Raw genomic sequence first — 13,696 nt, 5'->3', positions numbered from 1 at the left:
AATAGTCAAAGGTATATGAAATACAAATGGTATAGAGAGAAATAGTCCTATAAATTCCTATAATAACTACAACCTAAAACTTCTTAACTAGGAATATTGAAAACTCATCTTAAAATGAACCACCAGCTTTCATATGTTCTCATGTTCTGAGCAAGGAACTTAAACGTTAGCTTTTTTACATGGCACATATTGCACTTTTACTTTCTTCTCCAACACAGTTTTTTGCATTATTTAAACCAAATTGAACATGTTTCATTATTTATTTGAGGCTAAATTGATTTTATTTGTATTATATTAAGTTAAAATAAAAGTGTTCATTTAGAATTGTTGTAATTGTCATTATTACAAATATATCTATAAAAATCAAACGATTAATCGGTATCAGCTTTTTTTAGTCCTCCAATAATCAGTATCGGCATTGAAAAATCAAAATCGGTCGACCTCTTATTGTCAACTGCGTTTATTTTCAGCAAACTTAACATGTGTATATATTTGTATGAACATAACAAGATTCAACAACTGATACATAAACTGAACAAGTTCCATAGATATGTGACTAACAGAAGTGGAATAATGTGTCCCTGAACAAGGGGGGGGGGGGGGGGGGTCAAAATCAAAAGTAACAGTCAGTATTTGGTGTGGCCACCAGCTGCATTAAGTACTGCAGTGCATCTCCTCCTCATGGACTGCACCAGATTTGCCAGTTCTTGCTGTGAGACATTACCCCACTCTTCCACCAAGGCACCTGCAAGTTCCCAGACATTTCTGGGGAATGGCCCTAGCCCTCATCCTCCGATCCAACAGGTCCCAGACATACTCAATGGGATTGAGATCCGGGCTCTTCGCTGGCCATGCCAGAACACTGACATTCCTGTCTTGCAGGAAATCACACACAGTATGAGCAGTATGCCTGGTGGCATTGTCATGCTGGAGGGTCATGTCAGGATAAGCTTGCAGGAAGAGTACCACATGAGGGAGGAGGATGTCTTCCCAGTAACGCACAGCGTTGAGATTGCCTGCAATGACAACAAGCTCAGTCCGATGATGCTGTGACACACCGCCCCAGGCCATGGCGGACCCTCCACCTCCAAATCGATCCCGCTCCAGAGTACAGACCTCGGTGCAATGCTCATTCCTTCAACGATAAACGCAAATCTGACCATCACCCCTGGTGAGACAAAACCGCAACTTGTCAGTGAAGAGCACTTTTTGCCAGTCCTGTCTGGTCCAGCGACGGTGGGTTTGTGCCCATAGGCGACGTTGTTGCTGGTGATGTCTGGTGAGGACCTGCCTTACAACAGGCCTACAAGCCCTCAGTCCAGCCTCTCTCCACCTATTGCGGACAGTCTGAGCACTGATGGAGGGATTGTGCGTTCCTGATGGAGGGATTGTGCGTTCCTTGCCATCCTGTACCTGTCCCACAGATGTAATGTTCGGATGTACCGATCCTGTGCAGGTGTTGTTACACATGGTCTGCCACTACGAGGACGATCAGATGTCCGTCCTGTCTCCCTGTAGCGCTGTCTTAGGCGTCTCACAGTACAGACATTGCAATGTATTACCCTGGCCACATATGCAGTCCTCATGCCTCCTTGCAGCATGCCTAATGCACGTTCACTCAGATGGACCATGGGCATCTTTCTTTTGGTGTTTTTCAGAGTCAGTAGAAAGGCCTCTTTAGTGTCCTAAGTTTTCATAACTGTGACCTTAATTGCCTACCGTCTGTAAGCTGTTAGTGTCTTAACGACCGTTCCACAGGTGCATGTTCATTAATTGTTTATGGTTCATTGAACAAGCATGGTAAACAGTGTTTAAACCCTTTACAATTAAGATCTGTGAAGTTATTTGGATTTTTACAAATTATCTTTGAAAGACAGGGTCCTGAAAGAGGGACGTTTCTTTTTTTGCTGAGTTTATATACTGTATACTATACACACCATCATATACATGTACACTGAGTGGACAAACCATTAGGAACACCTTCCTAATATTGATTGCACCCTTCTTTGCCTTCAGAACAGACTCAACTTGTCAGGCATGGACTCTACAAGGTGTCGAAAGTGTTCCACAGGGATGCTGGCCCATGTTGACCTCAATGCTTCCCACAGTTGTGTGAAGTTGGTTGGATGTCATTTGGGTGGTGGACCATTCTTGATATACACAGGAAACTGTTCAGTGTGAAAAACCCAGTAGCACTGCAGTTCTTGACACACTCAAACCAGTGCTACCATAACTACTACCATACCCCGTTCAAAGGCACTTAAATATTTTGTCTTGCCCATTCACCCTCTGAATGGCACACATACACAATCCATGTCTCAATTGTCACAAGGCTTAAAAATCCTTCTTTAACCTGTCTCCTCACCTTCATCAACACTGATTGAAGTGGATTTAACGGGTGATATCAATAAGGGATCATAGCTTTCACCTGGGTTCACCTGGTCTGTCTATGTTATGGAAATAGCGGGTGTTCTTAATGTTTTGTGTACTCAGTGTATATTCCGGACTCTGACATTGCTCGTCCTGATATTGCTTCATTTTGTGGATCTGTGTGTATTGTTCTGTTCGGTATAAGTTCACTGTCGGAGTTGGAAACACAAGCATTTCACTGCATCCGCAAAACATGTGTACGCGACAAATAAGATTTGATTTGATGTGATCACACAGACAGAAAAAGAGACCACGACAGTAGCTTTCAAAACAGCCTCTTGAGAGGGGAACCAACAGGAACTACTGACAGCAGATTGACAGCAAACCTGAGGGGATACTACAGTCGATCCCACTGCACGCACGACACACGGTTCAAACTGCTGTGGATGTCATATAGGTTCGAAAAGGGTTCTTCTGATCTACAGGGACAAGGGTTCTCTACATGAAACCTTTTTCATATAAAATGGTTCCTGTGGAACCGTGCCTCTACGAAAGAAAGGATTCCAAAAGTGTTCTCTGTTGGGTGAAATGGTTCTACCTGGAAGCATAAAAGGTTCTTCTACAGGGACAAGTGTTATGGTATGGGTTTATAACGCTCCCACCTGTGACCTAATCATGTCTGGCCCTCAAGATCTCCTCTCTGAGAGGAACAATATCAAGAGCTACACTTGTTTGAGTTTATTTTATTTTTACAGTGACAGTGCACATTCAATTAACGTTTCAGTAAAAGTGGCGGTTTTAGCCAGCCGGCTAATTTTTAACCGCAGTCCCTGGTTAGGTTATTAAAAACAATTACAATATAGACAATCATTGAGCAGTGAGCACACGTAGAGCAACATAGGACAGACAAGACATAGCATACAGACAGAGCAACATAGAACAAGCAAGACGTACCATACAGACAGAGCAACATATAGAACAAAAAGCAGCAAGACAAAATTCATAAAAGCAACAAAGTGTTTCCACACCTCACAAGCTACAGACAACTTGTGCCTCTAACTGTCCTTGTTGCTTTGGGATTTCATTTTTATGTTCTTAACATTAGCTTGTGTTAATGAAGAACAGCGATAGGAGTGAGACGGTATAATAATGAGGCTGATACAGTGAAATGGGCAGACATCCAGGAGAGGCAGCTCTAGGCTGTTGGCGAGACAGGCGGTAGCCTGTGTGTGCGTGTGTGCGTGTCTGTAGAAAAGCACCTTTTGAATAGCCTAACCCCTGGGCACAGACGTCAATTCAACGTCTATTCCATGTTGGTTCTATGTAATTTAATTGAAATGACGTGGAAACAACATTGATTCAACCAGTGTGTGCCCAGTGGGTATTTACACGATGGACAGCTGACCGGCTACAACTACAAGTGTCTCTCAAGTGACACCTTTTAAAAAGAGAGTATAGAGTAGGTGTACAACAAATATTAGTCGTGAAAATAGATTTTAGATTTTTATTGGCTCTATGCCTCTGTCTAGGGCCTATTTCTCCGTCTCACACACATAGAGATAGTGTGAGAGAGAGAGAGGAGAGAAACCAAAGGAACCAATATAAAAATGCTTGCCATGTGTGCACTTTCATGATCATAGGCTTTGAAAAGGGGGCGGTTACTCATTTACTGTATACATGTAGCCAAACTGAAGATGGAATTATGAAGGTATATGCACAGTGCTTTTCCAACCTCTAACCAGCTCCATTCCATTGAGCTGCCAATGGTAGGCTACAGTAATGTATTGATCGGTGACATTGACGAGAGGGATAATTACATGGCACCATTCATGCGTAACAACCCTAAAGTGTGAGATGTGGCAATGTAATACACAGTATCTGAGCAAAAATGTAGCCTATAGCCCAGTAATAGCCTACCCAAATGTTGTCTTGATTGAGACTTCTGGTGTGTTTAATATCGACATAAAGTATGTCCTATTATAACATTTGTAGACATGCGCTTACCTTCCATCCAGCTGAACTATTACTGTCGCCCTTATCTTTGAAATAGGGAACATAGCGGACCATCCAATCGTAGACCTGTGATAGCGTGAGTCTTTTTTCAGGGGTGCTTTCAATGGCTCGTGTGATAAGGTCCGCGTACGATTGGTTACCCCATGCGTTCCGCCGCGAGGATTTGGCTTTGCGCAATTGTCCAGTCACATCAAGTGCCGCGCCGGCCAAGCATGGGTGCGTCGCGCCGATGGGAGCAGGGGCGACTGCTGGATGCTTCAGCTCCGTCGGCGTGCCACCCATTCTCCCCGCTCTGCACGCAGAAGCGGCTAGATTGTCATCTGGTTCCACCTTGATGGTGGTCAGTGGAAGACCCCCATTGACCTCCAGTACTTTGGGGAAATCCTCCGGACAAGGCAGTGGCCAAGTGCACGAGCGAGGCCGGTTTTGCGGCTCGAAATCCGAATCAACCTGATGAGCCAATTCTTCGTCCCCCATCATCAACATTTATCTTCAGTTGTGAAGGAATAACCGAGTTAGAAATAAATACAATACCTCCACAATTCCCGTATTGTCTCCAATACTAGACCTACTTCAAGCCGAAATCCGTCTCGTGAAGGGGATATTACAGTCTGATTCAATAAAGTAACGATCAAATCTCAGAGAAGCCGGCTGCTGTGGAGATGGACGATTTTGAATGGCTCGTCTGCTGTAGGCTATCACAATCCGCATGTAACGATAAGAGTAGCAGTAATAGTAACAATAATCGTTCTCCCATTTTACCTGAAATAAAACATGTTAAATTGGGGAAATTATGAATTGCTGATTGCCTACATCTCCAGCAGCTAGAGTCAATCCAAATGCATGACAATGTCAATTAATCCGGCTGCAGCAACAGATGATACCTCATAGAACGAGAATGGAGATGCAGAGAGCCTTCGAAAGAATCCGCCAAAACATAGACGGGAATAATGTTTAAATCAACAGGATTGTCCAGACAGCACAGACAAGCGACGATGTGTGATCATCGTACATTAAATATGCCAGTCTTCACGGAATAGGCTGGCCAATGCAAATCCATTCACAGTCACACACAAACGACTCCGAATTCAATTGCAATTATACTTTTTTTTTTAAAATCGAGTCGCATGTGTCTTTTAAAAAGCGACACGCTTCCAGACAGTGCACAGTCCAGCATCAGTCTGTTCTTGTCCACTTGATCAAATGATTTATCACACGTCTTGCTCGCCTCTAGTATTTCTAACATGTAGCCTATCTGATCTCCAATCTGTTTTTCTTACACTCAGATCCCCTCACATGTCCTCATTAAATAAAACTCGTTTCGTAGATGTGAACTGATGACGTGCTGACGCTGTTGTGTGGAATAGATGCCACCATTGGATGGCGCGCCCATTACTCCCAGAACACGCTTACAACACCCCGGCCCGAACTCTCTCACATATAATATCAACCCTGTCATGAAACGGTAGACAAATATCCATGGCATAAATATTTCAACATGAAAAAAATGCTAAATGTTCTTAATCTCTGGAAAAAACAGCTGCTGCGCGTTTTAATGCGACATTTGGTCTCCAGATTCCAATTAGCCTTAATTTCACTCTTAAGAGAATTTGGTACAGATGTACTCTCTTAATGTCCTTAAATCTTGGAGAATCAATTGATAATTTCCTTTTGGCGGCACGGTGTCCAACAAGACCAACTGACGCGCAAAGCGGTGCACCAGAACAGCGGGAGTGTAGTTTTCTACCACAATTAGATATATTTAGTTCAGATTACCAGAGATTAGGTAACCCCAGATTATAATCCGATGAGTGAGGAAAAAATGCAATAGCTACATGCTGTTCAATTATCTCTGCTTTATTCCCCCCATCACTGGAAAACAAATGTGGGTATAACACAATTTAGCACATCATTTTCTAAAATCGCATTTGCCAAGCTTCGATGCGTTACAGCAGCCGGCTTCTTTCTACACGGCAGGCATGACTGTTGAGGATGTCAGACTCCCAGTGGCAGCGCGTTTGACCCATGTGTGCATAACTACCAGATTGCTACATTGACCGAGGGGATTCCGACCACGCCTCACTGTATGGTGCCGCCTCCTCATGTATCAAATTGACAGCTGGGCGGGCGCATTGCTCAGTTGCTTAGATGTCGATTGGCTATCGTGTTTCAGACCACGTTGTCCATTGGCCCAATGTATGGCATAAGGGATTAATTCAGATGAATGGTGTAATCAACGTAGTATCCTTTATTTTGACTGAGAATTTATAATTGTATTGGTGGTGCGTCTGCGTCACACATTTGCCATTGACAGTAATAGTCGAGGGTGAACAAAACCAAAGAGTCATCACAGACTTGGGGTATTTACATCATGAGTAATCCAGACTTGCAAAATGTAACAGTCAGGGTAATAGAGAAATCAGACACCCTGGTGTTCATTCTCGTTGTCTAACTCAAAACATATGGGTCAGTGTTTTTTGAAAAACAGACACTAGCCCTATAAACTACATAAAACCAGAAAAGTAAAAATAGACATAGTGGGCTGCCTAACCCATAATGTATTTTTTAACCACACAGGAATGGAAAACATATACCCAAACGCTCTGCAACATATCTGACCCATATACTGTACTTTTCACCAAATAAATCAAACTTGCTTTACAATTCTATGACAGTTGTTACACACATGGACACATCTAATTGACTGTACATGGGTTGCTCATTAAGACAGTGTTCAATATAATACAGGAGAGATTCAGGATTAGGGCAGTGACTTTTAAATATCTGAGTTAAAAAAATAAAAAAATGTCATTCGTCGGGAATAAAATGTCATCTTCCATCTTGAAATTGTTTAGGGTGTGGACCTGTAGACTGCATGTTGGCTTGCCGCCCATTGTCTAGTGTAACCAACCCAGGATCAGGTGAGTAGTTGGGCAATGTCGTGGCCATTACGGAATGTCTGCATGCACCAGTTATGAGATAGGTAGGCCAACACTACCAACCCACAGTCATTGCTACATACACACACACACCTGTGAATTACTTCACATTTAATTTATTTGTTCTGTAAAAAGGGTTGTCAACGTTCTACATAATTTTACCCACGATTTAAGGTTTTTGGCAGAAGCTTTTGTTCTGAGGACAATTCTAGATGGTGGATCGAATAGCATTGTTTACTTGAGGGACCGACCGCACACATTAAAAAAAACTATGCGCGCTCACATATTCCTTGAGTGATATAAGTGGCCACAAAGATCCCAACCCACAAAAACATCTATTTAAAGCACAAACTGAGATTGTCTACCAAATCCCCACCCAGCACACCTACTACAGTAAGTACATTTAAAGTTGCACAGTCATGTCTACAAAATGCAGTCACAGTTGTGAAATTGTACATGTCAAATGTAGCACATGCGTGAGTTGGAAGGATGTGTCATAGTGTGTCACAGTATAATAAATATTGCACATCCAGTTAAACACAGTCATAATATTATATTGCTAATACAGAGGAAAACCTCTGAACATAAAATCATTTTATGGGGGGGGGGTCTACTAAGCTAACATAAGGAATTGTTTTAAGATGGTCACACCAAGGATCATTTAGCCATTTGAGTTAGAAATGTAAGGCCCCTTTAGATATAAAAAAATAACGAATAATTACATTTGATTAAACATTGAATTTGGCCTTACTGCTGTTAGCCCATAGGGCCGCATTGAATAACAGATTCATACATGGATAAAGAGATAAATAATACAAATATAATAAATCAAAAGCAAGTTTGTTTTGAAGTGTCTGTCCTATATCTGAGATATATAAAATCAAGAAATTGTTCTTCAGACTAGTCTTGTGGGCATCCTAGAGCAAAACAACCAACGTGTTCGTGAGAGTCTCACCTTTCCATAGAGGGGTCATATTAGTTAGTAGGCCAAACCATTCGGACGCTACAGACGTTTTCGTGAGAAGACCGATTTTCAGGATGTCTCCTGGTCTGACAAGGTAGCTCCGCCACCTTTCACCGCAGATGAAGAAGGCCGGCATCAACGGATGTTGTTGATTGAGATGCAGCCCGTGCAACAAAAAAAAACGGATACTGTATCTCTAGCTTAACAGACAGATTTTATGGGGATCTTTGTTTTACTATGCTAGTTAGATTTTTTTGCGGGGCGTGGACATCCACTCTTCACAGAAACTGAAAAGTTACCATTTCCAAGCTACAGAGTTTTGGCCAGCATTGCATAACATGTCTCACAACAAGAACACCTACTCAGACAAAGAACAAACTAATCAGAGGTGATGAGAGACAGTGCGCCCAATCCAGAGGCTTGGAAGAGGACCACACCTAAGGAGGGAGAAGAGGGAAGGCCAGGAAGAGGTGGAGAGACAGAGGGAGGCCCTGTCACTGTCAGGAGACGTAGCCAGGCAGGCTGCTTTACACTGGTCCCCATACCAGACATTCCGAGGCAGGAGGGCTGGTTGCAGGCGTTCTCTGGGGCTGATCTTAGAAAAGCCTGTTCACCACAACGAACCATTTCTTTCACTGACACACCGAAGAAGCACTCAGTGGAATTTCATTCACTTACAAAAAATATAAATAAATAAAAGGGTTCCCTCCCACTTCCCCACAGCCAAGACCCACCCATCATTCCTCCTCCCACCTCCAGTAACCTCACAACTTTACATAAGTGAGCCATGTACCCCTGTCGCTCTAGTGGTACTGGGATGAGTGGAAGACTGGAAGTTGGAAGAGCCACAAGGAGGCCCTGGGGAGACCAATGTCCGTCCTAGGAAAACACCTCCCTCCTCTTCAGTCAAATTTCGACTCCCTCACCAAGAATATGGGCTCCCAATGACACAGGAAGGAGAGAGGCTCATTTGCAAGTATCAAGAATGTTCCTGAGTAGGCAAGTCTGGATTTCACCCCCTACATGGCACCGGCCCAACTTAGGCTGACTTAAATACTTCCTGCCCTGGGCAAGGAGTCAGGCTTATTGTGGCACAGATCTTGGCACGGGCCCTACCTGGTATGAACATAATGCTCAGAGGCACAGAGATGAGTGGAGCCAAGAGGCTATAATTAAGACGGAATGCAGCAGAATGGAAAGGAGAGGGGAAAAAAGTAGAGCGCAGGTAACAGCTTCTCTCCTCTGTTTCGAGGGCTCCGACAGTGAGAGGTTTAACTAATGCGATACTGGCCCGCTTAATCCTATTTACAAGTTAAACACTGTCTGGATGATAAAACTCTCCTTGAGGATTCTCCCGTACTAGGCTGTTTCTTTGGGTGGCAGAAGATGGTAAGGTGGCATAGATGTGTGTTCTGGTTGTCAAATACATGAACATGGCATTGGGGTATACGCATTGATTTCACATTTATTAGAGTCATGCAGAGGGAGATGAGTGGAAAGGTCATGCTAATGTCCATGCTCCTCTACAATGGGCATATAAGTACATTATCTGCAAGAACATTATCCTGACAATCCTCGATTAATACGATTCATATTTCTTAAAAAGGGTAGTCTATGAGATGCCCATAACCTTCTGCTGAGCCACAGATTGCGATACGCTTTACTACTGACTACGCATGATGAGCATTACTATTGACTGTGTGCAACCCAAGAGGTCATGCTACCACATGTATCTCCTTGTCTAATCTGTTTTTTAGGAGGAACTCTGTATTCTATTTTCTAAGAAACTGAGGCTCCATCGCTTGGCCTCTGCCTCCAACAGTGAGTTAAATCACTCACTAGCACAAGAAGAAGCCATTGCTTGGCAGGATCCACAATGGCTGAGAGGGCCCGATGCCAAGCAGCTGATTAGACTGGCTGGGCTCTCCAGGCAGCGCGGAGGAGAGGTACCCAGGGCAGGGTGTGTGTGTGTGGGGGGGGGGGGGGGGGGGGGGGTCATGACCAGAGATCAGGCTACTAAACACAAGTTTAAGTGGAAAAAAGCCAGCAGAATGTGTATGATGGGCTGGACATAAACAGCCCTGGGCAAGAGGCATCTGCTTCTTTAATATATAATTCACTTTATAGGCAACAAGAAACACCAGACTCCTTAGGGCCATGACTCTGGTTTTGGTTGTTGGTCAAAGTGGCAAGAAGGGCTGTGTCTCTATCTTGTACTTTAATTGATAAATAAGCCACTATGGAATACTGTGCACAGAAAAGGGCTGTATTTGAATAATTACAAACAGACTAAATGGAAGTGGAGTCAGACATGTTGTAAGGCAGGCCCTAACCCTAATGCCTAACCCTAACCTTAAATTACGGCCGAAAAGGCAATTTTTGTTTTCATTCATTTTTACCAGACAATTTAGACTTTGCAGCTGGCCCATCTAGCCGAAATCGCAGTTCTGATTCATGACAATAAAACGTCAAACTGCTCACCAACCCTGACATGCCAATAAGTCAAGGAGTAGACAGCCACCTGCTTCCCAAACCCTCCTTTCAGTCACCACTTCACACACAGGGTCACTTGACATTGAACTGCCTGCTCAGTTGAAGCAGGGACATGGGCCCTGCGAGATTTCACAATTTAGGTCATTATTCTACTTACCTACTTTTGCATTATCGGTCTCAATGGCACTGCCCGTGTGCTCACACACCATAATGGGATAGATACAACTTTGCAATCTCTATACGACAACGGAGAATGAATAAGGAAGTGGATAGAATCTTATTTCTTACAATCAGTAGAAGTAACACATTTATAAAATATCGATGACGACAGTATGTTTAGCTTTGTAAGATTATACATGACCAACCACCCAGCTTCTGAGTAGTTAGAATGTCTATTTCCCCACAACTGGCTACTGTACCGGGAGACTTCCAGCAAATGCGCTAAGCTAATGATATGCAAACTGCCCGCAGAGATAAAAAATGGCAACCATGAGTTCGTCTGACTATGGGTAAGTAAAAAACAAAATCAAGACCTCAACACTACGAAATAATACTTATGGAATTATATAGCAACCAAAAATGTGTTCAAAATATCAAAATATATTTTATATTCTTCAAAGTAGCCACCCGTTGCCTTGATGACAAGTTTGCACAATCTCTCAACCAACTTCATTAGGTCGTCACCTGGAATGCATTTAACAGGTTTGGCTTGTTAAAAGTTCATTTGTGGAATATCTTTCCTTCTTAATGCATTTGAGCCAATCAGTCGTGTTGTGACAAGGTAGGGGTGGTATACAGAAGATAGCCCTATTTGGTAAAAGACCAAGTCCATATTATGGCAAGAATAGCTCAAATAAGTAAAGAGAAACGACAGTCCATCATTACCTTAAGACATGAAGGTCAGTCAATGAGAAAAATGTCAACAACTTCTTCAAGTGCAGTCGCAAAAAACCTCAAGTGCTATGACGAAACTGTCTCTCATGAGGACCGCCACAGGAATGGAAGACCCAGAGTTACCTCTGCTGCAGAGGATAAGTTTATTAGAGTAACCAGCTTCAGAAATTGCAGCCCAAATAAATGCTTCACAGAGTTCAAGTAACAGACACATCAACTGTTCAGAGGAGACTGCATGAATCAGTCCTTCATGGTCTAATTGCTGCAAAGAAACCATTACTAAAGGACACCAACAAGAAGAAGAGACTTGCTTGGCCCAAGAAACATGAGCAATGGACATTAGACGAGTGGAAATCTTTCCTTTGGTCTGATGAGTCCAAATTTGAGATTTTTGGTTCCAACTGCAGTGAACGGATGATCTCCGCATGTGTGGTTCCCACCGTGAAACATGGAGGTGGTGTGATGGTGCTTTGCTGGTGACACGGAGTGTACAAACTTTTGACTGGTACTGTAGTATTCAGACCCTTTATTCTGTACTTTGTTTAAGCACCTTTGGCAGCGATTACAGCCTCGTGCATTTTTGGGTATGACGCTACAAGCTTGGCACACCTGTATTTGGGGAGTTTTTCCCATTCTTCTCTGCTTTTCAAGCTCTGTCAGGTTGGATGAGGAGTGTCGCTGCACAGCTATTTGCAGGTCTCTCTAGAGATGTTCAATCGGGTTCAAGTCCGGACTCTGGCTGGGCCACTCAAGGACATTACGGAGACTTATCCTGAAGCCACTCCTGCGTTGTGTTGGCTGTGTTTAGGGTCGTTGTCCTGTTGGAAGGTGAACCTTTGCCCCAGATTGAGGTCCTGAGTGCTCTGGAGCAGGTTTTCAACAAGGATCTCTCTGTACATCTTTCCCTCAATCCTGACTAGTCTCCCAGTACCTGCCGCTGAAAAACATCCCCACAGGATGATTCTGCTACCACCATGCACCATTTCTTCAGTGAAGCCAAGTTTCCTCCAGACGTGACGCTTAGCAATCAGGCCAAAGAGTTCAATCTTGGTTTCATCAGACCAGAGAATCTTGTTTCTCATGGTCTGAGAGTCCTTTAGATGCCTTTTGGAAAATTCCAAGCGGGCTGTCATGTGCCTTTTACTGAGGAGTGGTTTCCGCCTGGCCACTCTACCATAAAGGTCTGAATGGTGGAGCTGCAGAGATGGTTGAGGAACTCTGGAGCTCTGTCAGAGTGACCATTAGGTTCTTGGTCACCATCTGACCAAGGCCCTTCTCCCCGATTGCTCAGTTTGGCCGGACAGCCAGCTCTAGGAAGAGTCTTGGTGGTTCTAAACTTATTCCATTTAATAATGGAGGAGGCAACTGTGTTCTTGGGGACCTTCAATACTGAATAAATGTTTTTGTACCCCTTCCCCAGATCTGTGCCTCAACACAATCCGGTCTCGGAGCTCTACGAACAATTCCTTTGTCCTCATGGCTTGGTTTTTGCTCTAACATGTATCGTCAACTGTGGGACCTTATATAGACAGGTGTGTGCCATTCCAAATCATGTCCAATCAATTGAATTTACCACAGGTGCTCAAATCAAATTGTAGAATCATCTCAAAGATGGACCTGAGCTCACTTTCAAGTCTCATAGCAAAGGGTCTGGAAACAAAGTGTTTTAATAAATGTACAAACATTTCTAAAAACCTGTTTTCGCTTTGTCATGCTGAGGTAGTGTGTACACTGAGGAAAAAAATAATGTAATCAGTTTTAGAATAAGGCTGTAACGTAACAAAATGTGGAAATAGTGAAGGGGTCTGAATACTTTCCGAATGCACTGTATATAGGAGGGCATCAGCGGAAAACTGATCTCTAGCCATGAATGGAGATGATACAATGGAGACAAGACCATTTTGAAATAACTGTAGATTATACAACCGGAGGCCTCAAGTCTTGTACATACAAGAGCCTCCCTCCGCTTAGGTTGCCATTGAGGTACTAATGGGTTAAGAGAAATGAGAGGGGAAGGGAAATC

At 43.3% G+C, this 13,696-nt stretch overlaps 1 protein-coding gene across 1 annotated transcript in view; it reads right to left on the bottom strand.

The window, feature by feature from the left end:
* LOC110504017 (forkhead box protein O6-like) overlaps positions 1-6,414 on the bottom strand; it is a 36,169-nt gene extending 29,755 nt beyond the window's left edge. Inside the window, exon 1 of the mRNA XM_036973797.2 lies at positions 4,375-6,414. Coding sequence (XP_036829692.2) covers positions 4,375-4,869 — 495 coding nt within the window. The 5' untranslated portion in view covers positions 4,870-6,414. The remainder of the gene's footprint in view (positions 1-4,374) is intronic.
* Positions 6,415-13,696: the final 7,282 nt, after the last annotated feature.

This window comes from Oncorhynchus mykiss, chromosome 3, assembly GCF_057628025.1.
Source record: "Oncorhynchus mykiss isolate SJ-2025 chromosome 3, ASM5762802v1, whole genome shotgun sequence".
Taxonomy (NCBI): Eukaryota; Metazoa; Chordata; class Actinopteri; order Salmoniformes; family Salmonidae; genus Oncorhynchus; species Oncorhynchus mykiss.
The sequence above is the reverse complement of the archived record's forward strand: the minus strand, read 5'-3'. Positions and strand labels throughout refer to the sequence as shown.